The sequence below is a fragment of the Cotesia glomerata genome, linkage group LG6 (genome assembly GCF_020080835.1).
Source record: "Cotesia glomerata isolate CgM1 linkage group LG6, MPM_Cglom_v2.3, whole genome shotgun sequence".
NCBI classification, from domain to species: Eukaryota; Metazoa; Arthropoda; class Insecta; order Hymenoptera; family Braconidae; genus Cotesia; species Cotesia glomerata.
The window spans coordinates 3,975,207-3,999,504 of NC_058163.1; the positions used below are offsets into that span (position 1 = coordinate 3,975,207).

General features: G+C 28.0%; 1 protein-coding gene across 3 annotated transcripts in view; it reads left to right on the forward strand.

Annotated features, from left to right (window-relative positions):
• The window catches only part of LOC123268150 (lachesin), a 260,262-nt gene extending 238,095 nt beyond the window's left edge, over positions 1-22,167 (forward strand). For 2 of the 3 annotated variants that reach the window (XM_044733035.1, XM_044733036.1), the window contains exons 5-11: positions 10,017-10,132; positions 12,129-12,314; positions 12,420-12,609; positions 13,553-13,684; positions 13,761-13,880; positions 13,940-14,110; positions 20,448-22,167. In XM_044733035.1, coding sequence (XP_044588970.1) covers positions 10,017-10,132; positions 12,129-12,314; positions 12,420-12,609; positions 13,553-13,684; positions 13,761-13,880; positions 13,940-14,110; positions 20,448-20,797 — 1,265 coding nt within the window. In that variant the 3' untranslated portion in view covers positions 20,798-22,167. The remainder of the gene's footprint in view (positions 1-10,016; positions 10,133-12,128; positions 12,315-12,419; positions 12,610-13,552; positions 13,685-13,760; positions 13,881-13,939; positions 14,111-20,447) is intronic. The other variant, XM_044733037.1, reaches the window with a different exon arrangement.
• Positions 22,168-24,298: the final 2,131 nt, after the last annotated feature.

Genomic DNA, 24,298 nt, shown 5'->3' on the forward strand with positions numbered 1-24,298 from the left:
CCGAAGGCACGGTAGTGCCGAGCGCCAAGTACTAACGCGTCTACTAAGACATCCATTGCTTAATCTTTGAGACAAGCATATTGCTGAGGTTAGGATCAACTAGGGACCTTTCCTACGTTTTACAATTTCAAAAATTATTGTTTGAAAAAGTAAAATACACGCTTTGACGGTCAATCGAACTAAAAAGTAGAAAATTAATACAGTCGACGCTCTCTGTATTGGACCTCTCTGTATTTGACCGCTCTCTGTATTTGACCACATTCTTCCTCTGTATTTGACGATTTTACACAGCTCTTATGGACAAGGACGAGTCAAATACAGAGTATGGTCCTGTACGGGTGAGTCAAATACAGAGAGCGTTGACTGTAATTGTTTAAAAAAGTTAAAAACACGGTTTTAACAAAGCCAAACTAAAAAGTAGAAAATAATTTTCAATGAGTTTTAAATAAAAATAGAGTGATTAACAAAACAATGAATTTTAGAGTAAAAAAGCGTGGGGTGCTTGATGTCAATTGTTGTAAATATTTTATTGAAAAATATTGGTTAAAGCACTCCATACATTTTTACAATAAATAAATTTTTTTTTTAATCACCCAATTATAATTGAACTCATTGAAAATTATTTTCTACTTTATAGATTGGTTTTTTATTAAAGCACGAATTTTATTTTTTTTCAATAAAATTAGTTAAATTTAATTAATAAATAAATACATACACATGGTTCGAGCGTAACTTATAAGTCAAAATAATGTTTAAATTTTTTTTTACCTTCAGTCTTTCCAATATTCGTCAAAATTCTTTATCTTAATTTAAAATAATTTGAACAACTTAATAATTGATGATTTTTACTTATTTAATAAAATAAAGTAATAAAACGACTTTCGTATTTATTACTTGCCGGATTAAATAAACAGATTTGGCAACAGCGCGTTTGATTATACCCATCACAGAGGCGTGAATGAGTCTATAAGTTAAATATTTCTCTCTCTGTAACTATATTTCTATACTTTTCTTTTTTCTCAGCTGTTGACGCGACGTTGCCAAATCTTTATTCGAATAAATAGCTGACACTAAACGAGTTAAAAACATAAAATTAAACTTTAAATATTTCAAAAATTATATCGGTAATGTATTATTATTAAATTTTTTTTATATTTTACAATAATCCGAGTTTCTTGTGTATAGTTTTTTATTCGTTAAAGTTGGGAGGTTAAAATTGAAAAAAATAATTAAAGTCTCGACTAAAGTTTGTCCGCCATAAGAGCCCATGTATAAGGAGATAAAAATTGTGATTTTTGAAATTTAATATCTAAGTAACTAAACGGTGGATCTTTTTAAAATTTTGGGATTAGATAAATTACCTATTTATTTATACATGTACTTAATTTCAAAGCTCAAAATTGAAAATTATTTTTCACATTAGATTCGCTCGAACCTCCTTAATAACTAATTTTCATCCGGAAAAATAAAAAAATCCTAAGCAATAAAATCGGCTTCCCTGCGAATTTTCTTTGTTCAATTAAATTTTTCATGAATAAAGTTAATTTAATTTTGTGAGTACTTGTAAGTAAATTTTCGCAGCTATTGCTGTTGTATTCTAATTTATATTTGGCATTATATTACATGTATACATTTGTATGCTTATATATTTATGTTTGTATAATAGGTAATGCATAGAGTATATATGTACCTGACTGCAGAAGATTTCTTATATTAGGGAAAGCATTGCAGTGGATTGTATGTCCCGCAATGGCCATACAACGGTAATACATCGTTGGACCCAAGGGGTTTATACAATCCACTTAAATCCACCATGATTTAGTTTGGCGCCTCGAACCTTCTCTTATGTATAGATGTATACATTGCAATGGTATATGAGGGTGGGTGTACACCAAGTATATGTATATTTGTGTGTGTGTACACAAGAAGAGAGGTAGAATGGAGGATGGAAGTCGGAGGGTGGAGAATGTTGGATATCTTGGTGTCTTTGGGTGGGACCAACGACGAATTACTCGTGACGTAGGGAGCAAAGTAATAGTCCTGGTTAAAAACCCATTTAGAATTCACTACGTCGGGGTGTTTAATTAGGGCCTTCCTTTGAATTAACCACCTGACGGCTCTTTATTTATTAGGATGCATTATTATTTATAAAATTAACGAAACAAGCTTGATAGAGAAAGACGCATGGTAATTATGATTGTAGAATATTTTTTAAATATAAATTATATTAGTTAAAGTTTTTATGCCATATTAGGTCAAGTGACTAGTAGATTGTTTTTTTTTATTCAAGCCCAAAGATGGATGGTCCATCTTCCCTTTTGTTCGAGAGCTATATTCTCTCTTCCCATTAGTTCGATGGAAATCCAGTAAAGCTAGAAGCTTGTGGAATCTGTTCGAGTTATGTGTATGTTCATTAAGTGAAAGATAGTGAAAAAAAATTGAATAAGAGTAAAGACAGACTGAAAAAATAATTGGGGTTGGTTTCCAAGCCAGGAATCGAACCTGGATCTCCCAGATAATATGTCAGGAGCTCTAAGTGCTGGACGTGTTTTTTTCAGCTCTCTAGTTTCGGTGTTTTGTATGCACTTGATTGCTGGTTATTTCTTTTATTTAGTGGTAGTTGTGAGTAGTTTTAACTGAGAATTTCTTTGTGATAATTAGTTTTGTCGTGTGAGCTTTGGATGTTGACGAATTTAATCATAAATTGTGAGACCGCGTGTTTCTCCAGTCTTCGAGTATAGGCTGTCTGCCAGACGTGCTATTGAGCTGGATTTTTCGGGAGATCGATGCGCGCAACGGTAATTTCTGGTACTAATACTATTACAGGCGGGCAATTTAAAATGCCTAAAGTTAAGTGTACGCTGTGTTTTCTTGAAAGAATATAGCTCTCGAATAAAAGGGAAGATGGACCATCCATCTTTGGGCTTAAATAAAAAAAAAGTCTACTAGTCACTTGACCTAATATGGCATAAAAACTTTAACTAATATATTATCTGGTAGGTCTTAAAATATCATAAATTATATTATTTATAGAAAGTATATTAATCTATTATAAGTATTTGTATACACAGAAAAAAAGGTTCACTTGAGCCAAGAAATTATTTTTCTTCCTAATTATATTCTTGAGCGAAAAAAAAATTTTTTTTTGACACAAGAAATTTCATTTATTCCAACAAAATTAATTCTCTTGCTTTAAGAAATACGTACCGTATCTTGATCCAAGAAAATTTATTTAATTCAAGAAATTTAAAATATCTAAAAATCTTGATCAACTATAAAAATTTATTGTATCAAGTATTTATGACCATTTGAATTAAGAAAAATTGACTTCCACCAAGAATAGAATTTCAAAAAAATTTTTACTTCGGCCAACACAACTTTGGTCTTCCTTCAGGCACCTGAAAATTTTCTTGAGCCTAGAATTTTGTTCTCCAGTTAAGAAATTTTTCTTTCTGTGTAAGATTTTTCTTCGACACATTAGAGGTTTACACTAGCTAGAGCTACAGAAAAAATGTGAAAGACAAACTTAGAGCATTCAATTTCCTACAAAAAAGGTCCTGAGCACCGAATCGCTAAAATCAGTATTTTCGGAGATATTTAATGATACTTTTAAAAGATATTTTTTATAATTTGACGCAATTTTCGATAAACATTTGAAATTACTAAAAATTCATCATTAAATATCTCTGAAAATTTTGATTTACGTAAAACTATCGTCCGTAAACCGACTGTACAGACAACCAATTTTTCTTCCGCACGGAAAAAAGTAAACTGTAATATTCATTCGGATTCCTGTTAATTTTTATAGTTTCAAACAGTAAAGCGGACATCGGGCCGGCAAAAATGTAAATATTACAGAACTTAATGTAGAAAGTATAAAACCCACAATTTATAATTTAATATTTAAAATAAGTGATTAGTAGCTGTCACTATAGTAAATAACGACTCTTTCATCTTAAAAAATTACAGTTTCAAACAGTAAAAATTTATATTTCAATATGTAGTCCATATTATGAGGAGAAGGGGAACTCAGATGAAAGAGAAGGGGGTTTCACTCTGGGAGAATTTAACATTTGAAACAGTAAAAATTATACTTTTAAAATATACATTTTACCAGTCCAAGCAAGTCAATAATTACAGTCTGATTTTTTTGCGTTGCGTTTAAAATTTAGCATTTTACTTTGTAAATATTGACGTTGCTTGTATTAGAAATTTACTAACTTTCTTTTATACTTTTTACATATCATAAGATCATTTTTTAGGCACAAAATGATAAATATCAAAGTCTGAATTCTTAATTATTATAATTTAACATTTTAGACAATTACATAGCGAATATTACTGTTTGAAATAGTATTTTCTGCCATGTAAAAAGTAAATTGTAACGTTTAAATTGTAAATATTATAATGTGAATAGTAAAATCACGATTTTACTGTTTGAAATGGTAATTTTTAGCAGTTGATCATTACTTATTATAAATCGACTGTTATTTATTACAGTTTACTTTTTTCCGTGCGACGTTTAATATAAAATTAAAAAAATTGAATATTGAATTAGTGAAAATTTCTATTGAATTAGTTATTAGTAAAAATTTCTTGTATATTTAAGCTTTGCTTTGATCAATTTACGTACGGCACTAGCGCTTAAAGTTGCTACATTTCAATTGACCAAATTTTTTTAAATATTTTATTATTATTATCATTAATAATAATTTAGATAAAATCTTATCAAAGCTCAACATTTATAGTTATATTTTTGACATATTGATATTTTTTAATTATTTTTTCTGAACTCGTTTGTCCTTATTTCCATTCTCATCTCGCTTTATCTTCAATACATTGAGCATTCTCCCAGAAATACCAGAAATTCCGTGAAGATTGGAACGTTTGTACGGGACAGGTAGTAAGAATGTATTCCACCATCCAAAAGCTTCTATATACATAGATTGCATACAGAATAAAGAACATATATATGTATTTATACATATATAGTATTGTATAGTGTAATGTAGCAAGAAACTTAGCTTTTATTTCGAAATAAAACTACTCAGATTCCACCTTGCTATATATGTATATAAATTTTTTTATTATTATTATTTTTAATATCAGTTTTTCCTTTCTTAATAAAAAGGCTCACGCGAATAAAATATATTAAAAAGTATTAAAGCAAATATTAACTGACAGAACTACTAAAATTTTACGTCTGATAAATAAAAAGTTGTATCACTTGTTTGTGTACTTTCTCTTGTAATGTCTCTATTCTCATTCATTTTTTGTATCAGTTACAATTATTGGTTTCGCTTTATGTAGAAGTCGCTTTTTCAAAGTATGGATTGTAATTAAATTTTTTACCTGCGAAATTTTAATTTAGGTTTTTGTCAAACGTTTAATTATTATTACATTATTTTTGTTCAGAATTTATTAATTACATTTTAATATGATCATTAATTTAATTTATAGAAAAAAAATATACAAAATTGTTATTATTATTATTAATTTGTAAAATAATAATAATAATAGAAATTAATTTAAAAGTTCAAAGTTATTAAAATAGGTAAAAAATTAAAAATTTTCAAAATTATATCTGATGAGTTAAAGATACGGTATAATTAATAAGAAACTTTTTTTTGTCGAAAATTTAATATTCTATAAAAAATATTGCTCATAATTCCTTTGAATCTTTGATATTTTAATCACAATCAGCTTTTTAAATTTTTGAAAACTACGGATAAGTTCTATAACTTCATTATTTGATTTGAAAATCAAGTTTTGGAGAAAAAAAAGATAGGAAAAAATTAATAAAAACCTTTTATATAAGGAATTGAATTTTCGATAAGAAAGGTTTCTCATAATTTTTTGTATCTTCAATATTTTAGCCACAGTCAGCTTTTTAAACTTTTGAAAACAATTTATAAACGTCAACTATTTTCTCTATTTAAAAATAACATTCACAAACTACCAATTTGCAAAAATAAAAATTTTTTTAGCTTCATTGAACTGCTCATCAATTATTACTAACTTTGCAAACTGAAATCCGAATAAGGTAAAGCACCCAGTACTTGAACACATAAAAATGGGACCAATACTTGAACAGATTTTTCGAATTGTTATAATACAAAATTCGTAAATTTATTATGAGTAATATGCGCATGTTATAATTATTAAATGATACAGTAATTGATTTCTGTAAGTTTTTTCAATTATAAATCAAAACAATTATATTTTTGTTAACTTAAAAGTTGACATATCGAGAATCGCCGATAGATGCTATTTTTTCATGAAAGAGGTACTAAACCGTAAACCGAATAATCAGTAAAAAAAAACAGTATATCATCATTTAAAGAAAAATTGTACCATCCAATGAAATAGTCTTTTCTAAATAATACATATTTTTTGCAAAGACATAAACTATAATTTTTATATTAAATTTTAGCGTCTAACTATACCTCCAAATTTTCAAAGCGGTACCCAGAACTTGAACAAGCTGGGGCCGTGTAATTTTAACAGCACTCTAATCTCTAATATATTTATAGACTAGTGATCAGCATTGTGATTTGTATTAATTACTGCAAATTAAATGAGTTTTATAGCTAAAAATTAGTGTAATTAAAAATTATTGAACGTTTTAAATTAAGTTTTTTTGATTTATAATTGAAAATTTGCTTTGTCATTCATAAAAAATGTAATTAAAAAATTAAATACAAATATTTCTCATTTTTAAATGAACATATTAAATATTCATAGTATTATTTTTAATATTATTCAATAATATGTTATAATTATTTTGATATTTCAATAAAACGTTGAAAATTTTTGGTGTGCCTATTGCCATATATTTTATTAGTTCAACTACTGCTCCCGGAGTGTTCAACTACTGCGGCTTGTCATAATTGATTGTTCAATTACTACTCCTTTGCTAGTCTATCTTAAAAATGTTGTCAAAATATAAATATTTAATTATCTTTGTTATTTTGCTAATCAATTCAAAAATGTTTATATTTTCACGAAAATCACTAAATTAAACTAATAATTACATCTTTATATATTAAAAGTAGGGTCAAATACGTTTTACTTTGAAACCTGTTCAGCTACTGGGTACTTTACCTTAGACTAGTGATCAGCATTGTGATTTGTATTAATTACTGCAAATTGAATAAGTTTTATAGCTAAAAATTAGTGTAGTTAAAAATTATTTAACGTTTTGAATTAAGTTTTTTTGATTTATAATTAAAAATTTGCTTTGTCATTCATAAAAAATGTAATTAAAAAATTAAATACAAATATTTCTCATTTTTAAATGAACATATTAAATATTTATAGTATTATTTTTAATATTATTCAATAATATATTATAATTCTTTCGATATTTAAATAAAACGTTGAAAATTTTTGGTGTGCCTATTGCCATACAGTCAACGCTCTCTGTATTGGACCTCTCTGTATTTGACCGCTCTCTGTATTTGACCACATTCTTCCTCTGTATTTGACGATTTTACACAGCTCTTATGGACAAGGACGAGTCAAATACAGAGAATGGTCCTGTACGGGTGAGTCAAATACAGAGAGCGTTGACTGTATATTTTATTAGTTCAACTACTGCTCCCGGAGTGTTCAACTACTGCGGCTTGTCATAATTGATTGTTCAATTACTACTCCTTTGCTAGTCTATCTTCAAAACGTTGTCAAAATATAAATATTCAATTATCTTTGTTATTTTGCTAATCAATTCAAAATTGTTTATATTTTCACGAAAATCGCCAATTTAAACTAATAATTACATCTTTATATGTTAAAAGTAGGGTCAAATATTTTTTACATTGAAACCTGTTCAACTAATGGGTACTTTACCTTAGTGTGCTTTTAAAAATAAAATTTTCTATAAAAAAGGTCTTATGATTTTTTCATATTTCCAATATTTGACCTAGAATTTTGAATTGTAACTTGAATCTTCAAAACTAATAAATAAACCAGTTTTTAAATTCTTAATAATAATTTTTTAAAATATAACAATAATAATCATAATAATAAATATTGATTTGAGGGTAATAAATTAAAGAGCGTAATAAATAACGAAATATAATTTCTACGTTACAAATGTGTCACACGTGTAAAAAAATGGGCAGCACATTGAATATATGAATTTTCTCAGCAATTCAGTCAGTCACACTAGCGATCGTTATTGGAAAAGTGAGCAAAAAGTAAAGTTAAATAAAAAAATAAAGAAAACCCGAACAAAATTGCTGACTTAAGAAATTGCGACTCAAAGTACTCCTGCACTAAAGAAAATAATAAATCTGTAATAAAAATTTTTGATCTTACTCACATGTTACCTAACATATAACGCTGCAACGTTATAAATATTTTTCCCGAGTGCTTTGATGGAAAAAAAAGTAACTTTAAGTGCTAAAATAAAAATGAGTGTTTGTAATGCTAAAAATAACTAAGTGTTGAAAAAAAGAAAAATAAATAGACGATAAGAGTTAAAATAAAAAATAACAAAATAAGAAAAAGAGAGAGTGAATGGTAGACGTAATAGTGAGCTGAATGAAGCCCTGCCAAATTAGAATTCCTTGCGTGCCTCTGGCCGAGCTATAAAAGCTCTATGAAAGTAACATTCACACTCTGAATTACTATTGCAAGTCGAGAATTTTTACATTTACTCCGATATCATTGCTGTTTTATTTTATTTTATTTTATTTCTTACTTTATACACTTAATTTTAGTGATATGCGCTAAAAAGTAACTAGTTGATTAAAGAGAAATATTTTTGATCCAAAAAGAAAATTATTTTTTACTAGCAACCTTACAGTCACTATGTGACTGCCGTGACTTGTAAACTATAAATAAATAAAATTTTGCTTTATTAAATAATGACTTTTGTTAAATTGCACTGTACTTTCTTAACTATTGACGTTTTAAAAGATATAAGCTCATCCCGATGTTACACTCATCAAGAGCTTTTATTTGAGTACCCACATGCATTTTGATATATTTTTCATATATACATATATATAATGGATATAAATATATGAAAAATTGATGTGGGTACTTAAATGAAAGGTATTGATGAGTGTAACATCGGGATGAGCGTATATCTTTAAAAATGTCAATAGTTCACAAGATATAAGGTCATTTTTTAATTATGTATCTAGAAATAGAGAATTTTCGAATGCACCCTAAATACTTATCATAATAAATTGATTATTGGTTAGAATGATATGAAACCTTGAAAAGACACAAATTCAAATAAAGACCTTTGCAATGACACTAAATTTCATTAAAAAAACCGATTTTATCATATGACTATTCTGGAGACAAAATTTTTCTTATTGTCTTAAGGAGGTATTGCCGCTAGAAAAAGACACCAATAGGTTATGGCTATTGGTTTCTTTCTCACGCACTAGTGTTGCCTCTTTTTACAAACTATCGCTCACTTACTTCCACTCACGTAAAGTATCGAAAGTCACTAGCTTCAAACATTTCTTATAAAAAAATTAGGAAAACGGTTGACCCTGAAGGCCATCCCTGCAACTTCCCGCCAATTCTATACCTAAACGCTTGAAATTTTACAGAGAATCACCCATATATACTTTCCAAAAATTACATCATGAATTTTTTAAATTAAAATTTCAAATAAAATTTTTTATATACTTCTGACACTCTAATCTATAAATTTAAAAAATATATAAATATTAAAAATCAATCTTTATTTATACATTGATGAGAATTTTTATTCTCAAATTACGATAAATTATTTTTGATAGTAACAAATAACAAATGAAGTATTTTCAAAAATAGACTGAATTGACTTGACAATTTGACCAATTAATTATTGAAATTTAATAAATTACGAAAGATGCAATGCTTAATTTATTCGTTCTCGGATGAGTATCTAAAAATATTCTGATAAAAGATGACACTAACATGAAAATAAAGCTATTAATTTCTCACCTTTATATTTTTGATAAGTCAATTTATTATTAATACTTATTCCGATGAATATTGTCAATTTCCAGGTCAAATAACTCCGGAGATGCTGCCAATATTTTTAGCACCTCTTGAAAATCATACGGTAACCCAAGGACGTGACGTGTTCTTCACATGTGTCGTCAATCATTTGCATTCTTACAAGGTATTTTTTTTTTAATTTGTAATCAATAATTAATAATAATTATTTAAAAACTTGAAAGATTATAAACATATCTAAGGTTAAACAAATTTTTAATAATTCTAGAAAAAAAAAACCAATTGGTTTTTCCCTAGTTATTAATAAATTTAAACTACACTATAATACTAAAATTAGCCGACGTTCGAAAATTATTGATTTTTTTTTATCCATTAAATTACAAGTCATAAAATACTCAAAAAAAAATTGCACAGATAATTTTTCAAATTTTCAACTTGGAAATTTTTTTTTTAATAATTTTTTCAATAAAATAAATTCTAAAAATTTTCAGATGTCGGCTAATTTAATTTTCAATACTTCACCATCGGAATATGGTAAAAAATCCATTCGTATAAGTTTAATGGTAAAATACGGAAAATTCAGAACTTTACGCTGTATTAAGGAGTTTCGAGCGTAACTGATGAGTCAAAATAATGTTCAAATTTTTTTTTACTTTCAGTCTTCCCGATATTCGTCAAAATTATTTACCTTCATTTAAAATAATTTGAACAACTTAATAATTGATGATTTTTACTTATTTAATAAAATAAAGTAATAAAATGACTTTCGTATTTATTACTTGCCGGATTAAATAAACAGATTTGGCAATAGCGCGGTTGATTATACCCATTACAGAGACGTGCATGAGTGTGTGAGTTAAATATTTCACTCTCTGTAACTATATTTCTATCCTTTTCTTTTTTCTCAGCTGTTGACGCGACGTTGCTAAATCTTTATTCGAATAAATAGCTGACGATAAACGGGTCAAAAACATAAAATTAAACTTTAAATATTTCAAAAATTATATCGGTAATGTATTATTGTTAAATTTTTTTTATATTTTACAATAATCCAAGTTTCTTGTGTGTAGTTTTTTATTTGTTAAAGTTGGGAGGTTAATATTGAAAAAAATAATTAAAGTCTCGACTAAAGTTTGTCCGCCGTAAGAGCCCGTGTATAAGGAGATAAAAATTGTGATTTTTTAAATTTAATATCTAAGTAACTAAACGATGAATCTTTTTAAAATTTTGGGATTAGATAAAAGACGTATTTATTTATACGTATACTTAATTTCAAAGCTCAAAGTTGGAAATTATCTTTCACATTAGATTCGCTCGAACCTCCTTAAAGAGGTTCGAGCGTAACTTATGAATCAAAATAACGTTTAAATTTTTTTTTTACTTTCAGTCTTCCCAATATTCGTCAAAATTCTTTATCTTAATTTAAAAAAACTTTAACAATTTAATAATTGATGATTTTTACTTATTTAATAAAATAAAGTAATAAAATGACTTTCGTATTTATTACTTGCCGGATTAAATAAACAGATTTGGCAATAGCGCGGTTGATTATACCCATTACAGAGACGTGCATGAGTGTGTGAGTTAAATATTTCACTCTCTGTAACTATATTTCTATCCTTTTCTTTTTTCTCAGCTGTTGACGCGACGTTGCTAAATCTTTATTCGAATAAATAGCTGACGATAAACGGGTCAAAAACATAAAATTAAACTTTAAATATTTCAAAAATTATATCGGTAATGTATTATTATTAAATTTTTTTTATATTTTACAATAATCCAAGTTTCTTGTGTATAGTTTTTTATTCGTTCAAGTTCGGAGGTTAATATTAAAAAAAATAATTAGAGTCTCGACTCAAGTTTGTCCGCCATAAGAGCCCGTGTATAAGGAGATAAAAATTGTGATTTTTTAAATTTAATATCTAAGTAACTAAACGATGAATCTTTTTAAAATTTTGGGATTAGATAAAAGACGTATTTATTTATACGTATACTTAATTTCAAAGCTCAAAGTTGGAAATTATTTTTCACATTATATTCGCTCGAATCTCCTTGTATCTTAAAATTTGCACGGAAAAAATTTTGAGAAAGACCAAAATTATTTTAGATTAATTTAAAAAAATTGTTACTACAAGCCTGTCCTTAACTATTGTTACTTTCAGGTTGCGTGGATAAAATCAGACTCGAGAGCAATTCTAGCAATTCATACTCATATGGTAACACACAACCCCAGACTATCAGTAACGCACAATGGCCACGACACTTGGAAACTACACATCGCAAATGTCCAAAAAAATGATTCCGGTACTTACATGTGTCAAGTTAATACTGATCCGATGCGCAGTCAAGTAAGTTTAATGTATTTTCATTAATTAATCCTACAATTAGAGTATTTAATTAAGTTTTTAATTAGTGTGGTGATATAAATAAAATAAAATTAAATTAAATTAAAGATGGGATACATGGTGGTGCAAATACCTCCGGATATAATGGACGACGATTCAACAGACGGGTACGTGACTGGAGAACGAGGAAATATAAAATTACGGTGTGTGGCTATGGGTATTCCGCAGCCGACAGTTACGTGGCGACGAGAAGATGGCAGAAACATAACTCTTAGAGAAGAGGGTCGAGAGAAAGTTTGTAAGTTATTTTTTTTATCTTTTATTTTATACTATATAAATGGGGTTAGATTTCAAACTTTTGTTTCAATTGATACACGGAAAAAATGAAACCCGACTGAGTCCTGTACTGCACTAGATTCATTCGGGTGCGCACACGACTCAGTCTGGTGTAAACTAATTTTTCTTCCATTTTTTCTTGCACACGACTGAGTCTGGTGCCGAAAACGAACCAGTCGGGTTTCATTTTTTCCGTGTAAGAATGTTAATTTATATTTAATTTAAATATTTTTTTACTGAAAATCTAATCAATGATTAGAATTCAATGGATTAATTGCTAATTTCAAGTGATACAAATTAAAAAATCTATCTGGAACTGTTTTTGCGCATGCGCAGTTCTTCGAACAGTTTTTGCACATGTGTAGTAATTGGAACTATATATGCGGATGTGTGAACTGCTTAAGCTCATGCGCAGTTATTAGAACCGTTTAAACGCATGCATAGTGCCTGGAACCACTTACGCGCAGTAATCGGAACCACTTATGCGCATAATTTCGAATAATAAACGAACTATAAAAAATTATGTTTTTGTACAAAATTTTTTATGTAATTATTTTGTAATCAATAAATTTTTTAAAAATGATTATTATCAAGGCTTAAAATAAAGAGTTTTGAATGTTAGTGATAATTAATAAGATTATTAATTTTTTCACAATTGTAATATTTTTTTACTGAAAAAATCGATTTTTTATTTGTTTATAAATTAATTTATTAATTTTAAGAAATAAATATTTATCTGAAACTGTTTTTGACCATGCGCAGTTAATAGAACTGTTTTTGCGCATGCGCAGTACCTGGAACCGTCTATGGACATAACTAAAAATAATAAATCAACAATACAAATAATGAATTTTTGTATAAAATTTTCAAAATAAAAATAAAAGCTTTTAATAAAAAATTTCCAGCCGTAAAAAGTCTAGAAGGCGAAACTTTAAATCTAACCGGAATCATGAGGAACGAAATGGGAAATTATCTATGCATAGCAAGTAATGGCGTTCCACCAACAATAAGCAAGCGTTACAACGTACAAGTACACTGTAAGTATTAACTTTAACAATTTAATACAACTAAATAAAAAAATAAATAATTAATTGGATTTTTTTTAATAAACAGTTCAGCCAACAACAAAAGTAACAAATCAATTAGTCGGGGCGCCGATTAATCGAAATGTCACATTGGAATGTACCGTAGAAGCTTCGCCGCGCGCTATGAATACTTGGTACCGTGATAAAGGTAATTGTTAATTAATTTCTAATTGTTAATTATTTAATTTACTTTTAATTAAATTTCAGGTGAGAAGTTACTACCGAGTTTCAAATACACAATGTCGGAGTCGGCTTTGAACGAGTACACGTGGCAGATGAATTTGACGATACACAATTTGGAGAAAAAGGACTTTGGAGGGTACGTGTGTGCCGCGGTTAATGCACTAGGACACTCTGAATCCTCAGTAAGACTACAAGGTAATGATACAAAAAAAAAAGGTTCACTTGAGCCAAGAAAATATTTTTCTTCCCAATTATTTTCCTGAGCGAAAAAAAATTTTTTTTTGACACAAGAAATTTCACTTATTCCAACAAAATTAATTATCTTGCTTTACGATAAAACGTTTCTTGATTCAAGAAAATTTATTTAAGTCAAGAAAATCTTTTTGTTTTGAGAAAATTCAGCCTCTTGTTCCAAAAAATTTAGTTCTTGATAGAAGTAAATTTTCTTGTCTTGAGGAAATTTCTCTCTTGCTCCAAAAAATTAAATATAAAGATAGAAGTAAATTTTCATTAATATTTTTATTGATTAACATTTCAAAAGTGAAGATCAAATAATATTGAATGATTATTTTTCATTCAATATGTATAATTGCACGCTAAAATAATATAAAATGGGTTTCAAATATTCAAGAGAAAAATTTTCTCAAGGTGAGAAAATTTTTTTCTCAGCTGAAGTAGGTGGCGCTGCTTCCCTAAAGTATCTAAGAATCTTGATAAAATATAAAAATTTATTGTATCAAGTATTTATGATAATTTGAATCAAGAAAAAAATACTTCCATCAAGAATAGAATTTTTCGAAAAATTTTTACTTCGGCCAACACAACTTCGGTCTTCCTTCAGGCACCTGAAAATTTTCTTGAGTGTGACAGAAGGAAAAAAATATTTAAAAATTAATGAGAGAAAAAAAAAAGAAAAAAAAACTAGGTAGGAGAAAAAAATATACAAAAGAATTTTTTATGCATACGCCACTTGCTTGACGGTTACCGTCAAGTAAAAGCGCCAGTCGCCAGTAAGGACTTGGCGGTTACAGCCAAGTAAGTATCTCGGGAATCGCGATGCGCCGTAAAGGTGCGCGCCAGCCGAACACAGTGGACGGGAGAGTAGGAGCTCCCGGGCCAATAGGAAAACCCATTCCCTCTCCATCCAGAATCAGCCAATGAGGAGTAAGGACACCGGCCCAAAAGTCCTATATAAACGCGAGTCGCGGATCATTCTTCCTTGAGCAAGCGGCTGAGTACCAGGGAACTCGAAAGCAAGCTCAAGGAACCAACTAGTGCTAAGAAGATAGTGCTCAAGATAGAAGAGGCTGATTTTCAGTCAGCCAAGGCCGCCGTTTGGACCGTTTAAAATACCGCGTTCGATTTCGACTTAATTTGGCAAGTGGAAATCTTCAACCAGCCAAGGCCACCGCAGGGTACTGTTGAATTAAATTCAAAGTACCGATTTCAACTCATTTTGGCGAGTCGAAGTCTCCAGTCAACCAGGGATACCGTGGAATACTGTTTGAAGTAAAATTCAAACAGCGTCGACTTTGACTTACTTTGGCAAGTCAAAGTCTCCAGTCAACCAAAGACACCGTAAAGATCTTACAGAGAACCAGAAGGACAAACAGCAGATACCCGACATTGGAAATTTACCTTACAATTATATTATTTTATCATAAGGTAAAAGCCCCAATAGATGATCACGTACCAGTATATGATCATCTATTGGGGCTTTTACCTTATGTATTATTAACGATAAATAAATGATATTTATTTATTTCAATCGGAAATGATCTGAGGGTTTAATTTAAGAAACCTACCATGGAATCCTGGAGCCCGCTGAGCTCACTCCGATAATTATAAATTTATTATGTTGATCGTTAGTTTTGTTTAGAAATAAGCAAAATAAACGTTACATGAGTCAAGAATTTTGTTCTCCAGTCAAAAAATTTTTCTTTCTGTGTATATATTATAGATATATGATATTATAAATTAATCAGCGTCCCTGGGATACTAGAGAGTAAATGAGAAGTATGCGATAGTCGATAGCTGTTGAATTGAGGGTAAACTAAAGAGAAAGAGGAGGGTGAGTAAAGGGGATGTGCAACAGTCTAGATGGAAGTGGCTGTTAGTATGAGTGGTGAATGAGTTGTTGGTGTATAGATAATACAGTGGGTAGAGCTACTCAGTTTCAGGTAGCAACAGGTGAAGAACATGTTGATATATTCCATCAAAGTGCTTACTTTTTAAGTTCTTGCTTTTTATTTTTACACTTTTAATTATGACCAAAGAAACAAAAATTAGTAAGCTTTTAGGGGATTATTATTGATATTAATATTAATATTAATATTAATGATAATAAGTGTATGAATTATTTAAGAGGGTGGGGGTGAGGGTTTAGAGTACTTTAAGGAATTCGTGCTGAGGTTTTTAGTGATAATGGAAAATTAATCTTTATGGTTTTTTTTTTAATTTGTTGCTGTTGAAGTTTTGAATTTTTAAGGGGGATAGCCACTGTGAGGATCGAAAAAATAGGTGATTTTCAGGAATATTTTTGACTGGGATAATGAAGGAATTTGGGGATCGGGTTTTTTTGTTTTATAAAGTACACATTAAAGATAATTCTTCTAAATTTTTATTAAAAAATATCATGTTGTTTCAAAGTTATAAGGATTCTTGTGAAGCACCAAAAAAATTTATGAAAATTAAGTGAGTCGACATTTAAAAACTTTTTAATTTTTTTTTATTGAAAAAATAACTACAAAAAAAAGAAAAAAAATTTTCATTTGTAAAAAACTGTAAGTGCAATTTTTTAAAACATTTTTTTGTTCTAATTTAATTATTAAAAAAAAAAATTAAAAATGTCGGTTAATCTTTATTATCATAAAAAATTTCCCCCACCACGGTCTCATTTCTAACTCAAAAACGGATTATCTAAAACAAAAAAACCAAACTGCGTTGTAATCTGTATGCATGTGGTTATCGTTTCGCGGAGTGGATTTTGAAAATTTGGATTTAAAAAAAGATGGCGACATATAACATTTTTTTTCGGTTTTTTTTCTCATTTTTTTGGATTCAAACATGTGATAAAAATTTAAATATATAATTATCATTATTTCTATTTTTATGATGAAATTTATTTTAATAATGAATAAAACATTTAAAAATTGAATTAAGAAAAGAGATAACAAAAAGACTGAAATAGTTGATCGATTGATTTGTTAAGTTAAAATTTATTTTCCAAGTTTAACCAGATTTTTTTTTAATAGAAATTTATCTCTTTAAATTCCACATACATTATTAAATAATTAAATGATCTTTACTTTATAAAAATATAGTTATCGTGAATAATAAATGGTGTAGGAGATAAATTAAACTTTATTTAGCTAACAGTCGGAATTAATTGCCTGAAGAACTGAATAATAGTTATTATTTTAATTCTAAAATACCTTTATGAATTTTTTGTAAAGTTAAAAGTATATTAAAATGTCACTCAACAATTAAATTGCTAAAATAATATTTAAATTTTTAGATATCTCGAAACTTGGGTTTTTTTTAAAGAACAAAAGTTACTGTTTTATAACATTTAAAAAATTAGTACATATAGTTTTTTTAATCTACTAGATGTACATAGTATATATATGATATAGATACTATAATGATATAGATACATTTAACTTTTTTTTTAATCTGTTGGTTAAAAAACCGAAAAATTATCAGATGTTTGCTTTTTTTAGTATTGCTAGAAAAAATTTATATTTTCAATAAATATCAATATAAATAAAAGTAAAGAATATTGTGTTTATCTAAAATAATAGTTTTAATAGAGAATAGTCATCTAAAATTAGCTTTTATTATTTATAGAGGGGGCATTCCATAGCGACTGGTGGGACACTCTGGAATTCCATCAATTATAAGCTATAATTATGTGACTGAAACTTATACTATACTAAAATTCATCTTATAATATATAAGAACTAGCTGTTACCCGCCCGCTTCGCTGGGCGCTTTATAGAATTGCATTTTTAGATCTAGACTTGAAATTTAATTAGAGTATTGTTTTGACTTGCACAGATTCCAAATGAGTACTGAAAGTTTTAGTTAATGTCATTGCAAGTCTCATAAGTAAAGTTGAAGTCTGTCTAGCTTCAAGTGCGAAGAATTTTTTTGTCATTTAAAATTTTCTCAGCGACATCAATTTTTCATAGAAAATAAACTTAACATGTTTTTTACATACCCAGTGTTTGGAAAATGCATTCATTTTAATCAGTAACATTCCCTCGATCCCGTAATAAGAACAATTTATAAGTTATGTAATCAGCAAAAATAACATGTATGTAAAATTCTAAGTTCGTTGACCGAATTACTACATATAATGTTAAGTTTTGGAAACCTTACAATGAATTTTTTCCCGCTGGTAAAGAGACGTTTGTTGCAAGGAAATTTTTAGCAAATGTTATTGAAACTCAATAGACAGGGTCTAAATTTTATGTTTCAAAAAGTCCTAGTTGATAAACAACAACATTTTCAGTAGATTTCATAGATATCTAACTATTTTAATTCTTGAAACCAATTTTACCATAACCAAATATGCGATCAGCATATAAATATAAATTTTCAACACTTAGTTCACCAGACATAATTAGCTTCTTTCTTTAACTTTTTTTTTAAATGACGTGAAATCAATCAAATATTAAGGTTATGTAATAAAAACAAAAGAAAATCGTATTAAAAACAAATGAATGAAAAATGAGTCTTTTGTTTTTATTAGCGGGAAAAAATGTATATAAAAATTAATCGTAAAAATGAGAAAGGGTTGATAAAATCCAAAAATAAGTAGCCTATAACCATATATGAAAAATTCTGCGTCGAAAGGTAGCAGTCCCATCCCGATAGCTTCAGTAGTTTTGACGTCAACTTTTATCAAAGGAACCCTATTTCGTTATATATGTATATTTTCCACCCACGCATTTGCCCACGCGTAGGTATATATGGAACTAAATTCTCAAAAAAGTAACGTAATAAAAATTATTTCCTTTTATGCCGATAAAAAAAACAAATAAATTGAAGAAAAATGCTTGTCTTTTGTTTTTATCGGCGGGAAAAAATGTTTATTAAAGTTAAATAGAAATAAAATGGTGAAGGATTAATGGAATTCGAAAAATAAGTAGCCTATAACCATCTACAATTCATTCCGCATCGAATGGTCCTAGTCCCATGTCAATACGTTCAGTAGTTTTTGCGTGATTGACGGTGTACGAAACCCACTTTCATTATATATGTATAGATAACTAATTAACAACATCATTTTGTCAAAAACCTCGATTACTTTTTAAGTTTCTCGTAATTATCATTTGACTGAGTGCGACTGGTGGGACATCGAAAAATCCTTCTCTCTTACCGCGGTATGCTTAAAATCCAATTTCAGTTCGACCACTAAACTTTTAAAAAATACTTTCCTCTCAATACAAAATTTATCCTACAAATATTCAATATTATGAAGAATGAGACTGATTACCTAAGTAGAAACAATTAAAAAAATTTTTTTTATTGAGACTGGTGGGACACGCATTTATGACTGATGGGACAAGTACAAAATGTCTACATCAAGTTGTTTATTAAAAAGACTTTTATATTATTTCAACCTGAGAAACATTATGGTTTATATATTTAACTATAAATTATTTAGGATAATTAAAAAAAACTAATTAAAAAACACAAATAAAGGATTTAGCAGTTAGGATTTAGGTGTTAATTAATAACGAACATAAAAAAATTTGTTCTCAAAACTATAATAATAAATACGTTAGTTAATAACAAACATAAAATTAATTTGTTCTTAAAACTATTAAAACAACATTTGACCCGGATACAAGTTAGTACGGCTGAAAAGTTACTAAGAAAGAAAAATCGATTTTCTTATTGATTAAAAAAAAATTTTTTTTATAAATTAGTAAGATATAGACTTTTAATAATGAATTAGGACTAAATTAGAATGAATTAGAGAAATTAAAAAATTTTAGTCATTTTCCCGTTCCGCATGGAATGCCCCAGAGAAAAATTTATAGCAATTGACTTGGTAATTTACTGGAGCAAGGTGTTTTTATAGATCTTTGTACCCGATCGGTGGTTAAACTTGTATTTACATAAATATTTTCTCCATTATTACATCTATAAAATTATTACAAAACTTGTGATGAGTTATAAAAAAAGAAGTTTATTAAAATGAATCCTTAAGATGTTATTTTATTGATTAAAGAAAGTAGTCACCTTTTGGGAGCGCAACTATAAAAAATATTTGATTTACTTCAAATTACCGTCGGTAATTTTAATAAATTATTTTTCGGGTCATAAACAACGCGACATATTTATCACAGTTCTGAATTATGGATATTATGAGTTCAGTTATAATAAAAAAATATTTACGGAGCAGACAATCTTTATTTAATATTAATATCATTACTTTTATATCCAGCTGGTCAACTATTGGTCCATTTACCCTAATTGTATACTTCTTTGGTGTATTAATAAAATAAAAAATTTTCAGAACTAGAACTGGCAACAGAAACAACCCCAGGCCCAATATCACGAAACACCGACGCAAAAGTGCGTAAAAAACCTTACAGCAAGCAGAAACCAAACCGGCGACCCAACAACAGTCACGACGACTGGGACAATAACAATCTAAGCGGTAATAACAATAAAAATAATTACAATTACATTAACGAGGAGTATGGCACAACCCAGATGATGGGCGGTAGCACTCAAGTGCATCGCACTGAGAGACCGCTTGCTTCTCCGTCTCCTCCTTGGAAGATTCTCAACAACACTCCAAGATTATCGTCCTGCAAATCCACGACTCTATTATTTCTTTTTATGACTTTCGCAATCCACTAGACCTATTAATTCATTAAAAATATTTATGATACTATAATTGAAGTACACTGATAAAAAAATATAACTTGATTCAAGAAAAAAAATTTTAAACTAAAAAAACCATTAGAATGTTTTGAGTCAAGCAGAAAAATTTTTGAACTAAAATTTACTAAAGGATTTTCATGCGCTATACTAGGGTCAAATGTTATCGAAACTTTATATTGTTCTTGGAACCTGGTACTGTTCTTGGAACCTACTACAGTTCCTGGAACCTGATATTGTTCTTAGAACCTAATATTAGTTTCACAACCTTATGTTGTTCTTAGAACCTAATACTAGTTTCAGAACCTTATGTTGTTCTTGAAACCTAATATTGTTCTCGACACATATTATTATTGGAACCTGGTTCTATTCTTGGAACCTGATCTTGTTCTTAGAACCTACTATTGTTTCCGGAACCTGATATTGTTCTTGAAATCTGATACTATTCTTGGAACCTGATATTGTTCGTAGAACCTACTATTGTTTCCGGAACCTGATATTATTCTGAGAACCTAATATTGTTTTCAGAAGCTTATGTTGTTTTCGAAATTTGTTGTTCTTGGAACCTTATGTTGTTCTTGGAACCTACTATGGTTCTCGGAACCTGATATTGTTCTCAGAGTCTCATACTGTGCTTAGAACTTAAGTTCTGAGAAAAACATAAGGTTCTGAAAACAATATTAAGATGTTATTCTTAAAACCTGGTATTGTTCTTGGAACCTTCCATGGTTCCCGGAATCTGATATTGTTCTTAGAACCTAATATTAGTTTCAGAACCTTATATTGTTCTTGGAATCAAATATTGTTCTCGGAACTTAATATTGTTTTCGGAACCTTATGATTTTCTCAGAACTTATGTTGTTCTTTGAACCTGGTATTATTTCTAGAGCCTTCTATGGTTCCCGGAACCTTCTATGGTTCCCGGAACCTGATATTGTTCTTAAAGTCTAATACTGTTCTTAGAATCTAATATTGTTTAAAGATCCTTATGTTGTTCTTGGAACCAGTTATTGTTCTTGGAACCTAACATTGTTCTCGGAACTTATAATGTTCTTGGAGCCTAGTTCTTAGAACTTACCATAGTCCTTAGAACCTAATACTGTTCTTAGAATATAATATTGTTCTCAGAACCTTATGTTGTTCTTGGAACCTAACTCTGTTCTTAGAACCTTGTGAATACTATTATATCTTCAAACATGTTGGGCTTTTGAGAAAAATATTACAATATATTAAAAAATCAGTAAAAAAAATAAAATCTTTAAAAATTATTTTCTTAGTTCAAGATTTTTTCTCTTGACTCTAATTCATTATTTTATCAGTGCACATTTCGGTATTATACACAAATATTATTATTTATATTGCAATTAAAATTAAAATAAATATTTGTTGTGTAAATATAAATATATAATATATAATATATATATTGATATAAAATAATAATTGATAGCAATGATAATGATATCATAAATTCGATATTAATTATCGGTGCAGAAATTTGTAATTGGTGTAATGTGCAAAGATAATTAAGGAGATGTATAGTGCAATACTGATAATATTAATATTATATATATATATATATATTGTGTATAAGTATGCGGGTAATATTATATTAATGTATCGAGTATTATTTATTCATTTCAGAGAACAGATAATATAGTTTTTAATTAATCAATATGTTAATTATTATGCGGTAGTTTAATTAGTTACTTTTTTTTATTGATTTTAAATTATATGTAAATACCTTCAACAAGGTTGGTTTTAATTAACAGAAGGTGAGAATGGGAAAAAATTAGCTGGTAAATTGACCGGATTATTTTTAATGAAAAGATTTTATGGGTCAATAATAATTGCTGTTTAATAATGAGTTTTAATATTTTTTAAAGCTACGGAAAATAAAATCAAGTTTTATTAACATCGGAATTTTTTAATCGAGCGAAAAAATTTTAAAGTTGTTAATTAATAAGTATTTTTTATTGTAAACATTTTTTTTTGCTAATAATTAAATTATCTTTTTTATATAAGTTAAAAAAATAGTAAAAAAAAAAGTCGATGAATTACTATAAAAAATTTTTGAAATTAGACTAAGTTATTGGGTAGTAATTTTTACCGACAAGATGGCCGTCTTACAAATGTAGCCATTTCTTGATTAAAGAAGGTTCAAGCGAATCTAATGTAAAAAATAATTTCCAACTTTGAGCTTTGAAATTAGGTATACGTATAAATAAATACGTTATTTATCTAATCTCAAAATTTTAAAAAAATTCATTGTTCAGTTAATAAGATATGAAATTTAAAAAATCATATTTTTTATCTCCTTATACACGGGCTCTTATGGCGGACAAACTTTAGTCGAGACTTTAATTATTTTTTTCAATATTAACCTCCCAACTTTAACGAATAAAAAACTATACACAAGAAACTTGGATTATTGTAAAATATAAAAAACATTTATTAATAAAACATTACCGACATAATTTTTGAAATACTTAAAGTTTAATTTTATGTTTTTAACTCGTTTATCGTCAGCTATTTATTCGAATAAAGATTTGGCAACGTCGCGTCAACAGCTGAGAAAAAACAAAAGGATAGAAATATAGTTACAGAAACAGAAATATTTAAATCACACACTCATGCACGTCTCTATAATGGGTATAGGTAATCAAACGCACTGTTGCTAAATCTGTTTATTTAATCCGGCAATTAATAAATACGAACGTCATTTTATTACTTTATTTTATTAAATAAGTAAAAATCATCAATTATTAAATTGTTCAAATTATTTTAAATTAAAATAAAGAATTTTGACGAACATTGAGAAGACTGAAAGTAAAAAAAAATTTTAACATTATTTTGGCTCATAAGTTACGCTCGAACCTCCTTAGAAAAAAGTATTTGTAATAACAAAATTTTTATTTTTTTCAATACTCTGAATTATTTTTTCTAATCAAGATTCAAATTGTAAATTTTTTAATATCATTTCTGTAAAATTAATATTTGTAATTAATTTTATTATTAGCCGACCTTATAAAATATTTCACATAATATCGAAATAAAATAATAAACACTTATTTTATAATGTAAAAATAAGACTGATATTTATTACTATTGAAAAAAAAAAATATTTTTCACTAATAAATATTTGTATTTTTTTATTTTATCACGATATTATACGAAATATTATCTTAATTAAATATATTTAAATATAAACTGAGTAAACAGGACTTTTTTGAACTCGTGTGTCAGCGCACACTCTCCGCTCGTTTGCCGATCTCACTCAGTCGAAAACCCCCTCCAATTATTTAAAATTAAATTTATTATCAATAGATGGTGTTGCATTGTTTTTACCAAATTATCTTAATAATTTTTTAACAAAAAAAATGATATTTAATATTTTTTAAATTTCTCAATAATGAAAAATATGAAATTTCTATGCATTTAATTTCCCATTTAACCTTCTGATGGATAAAAATAATATTTTAA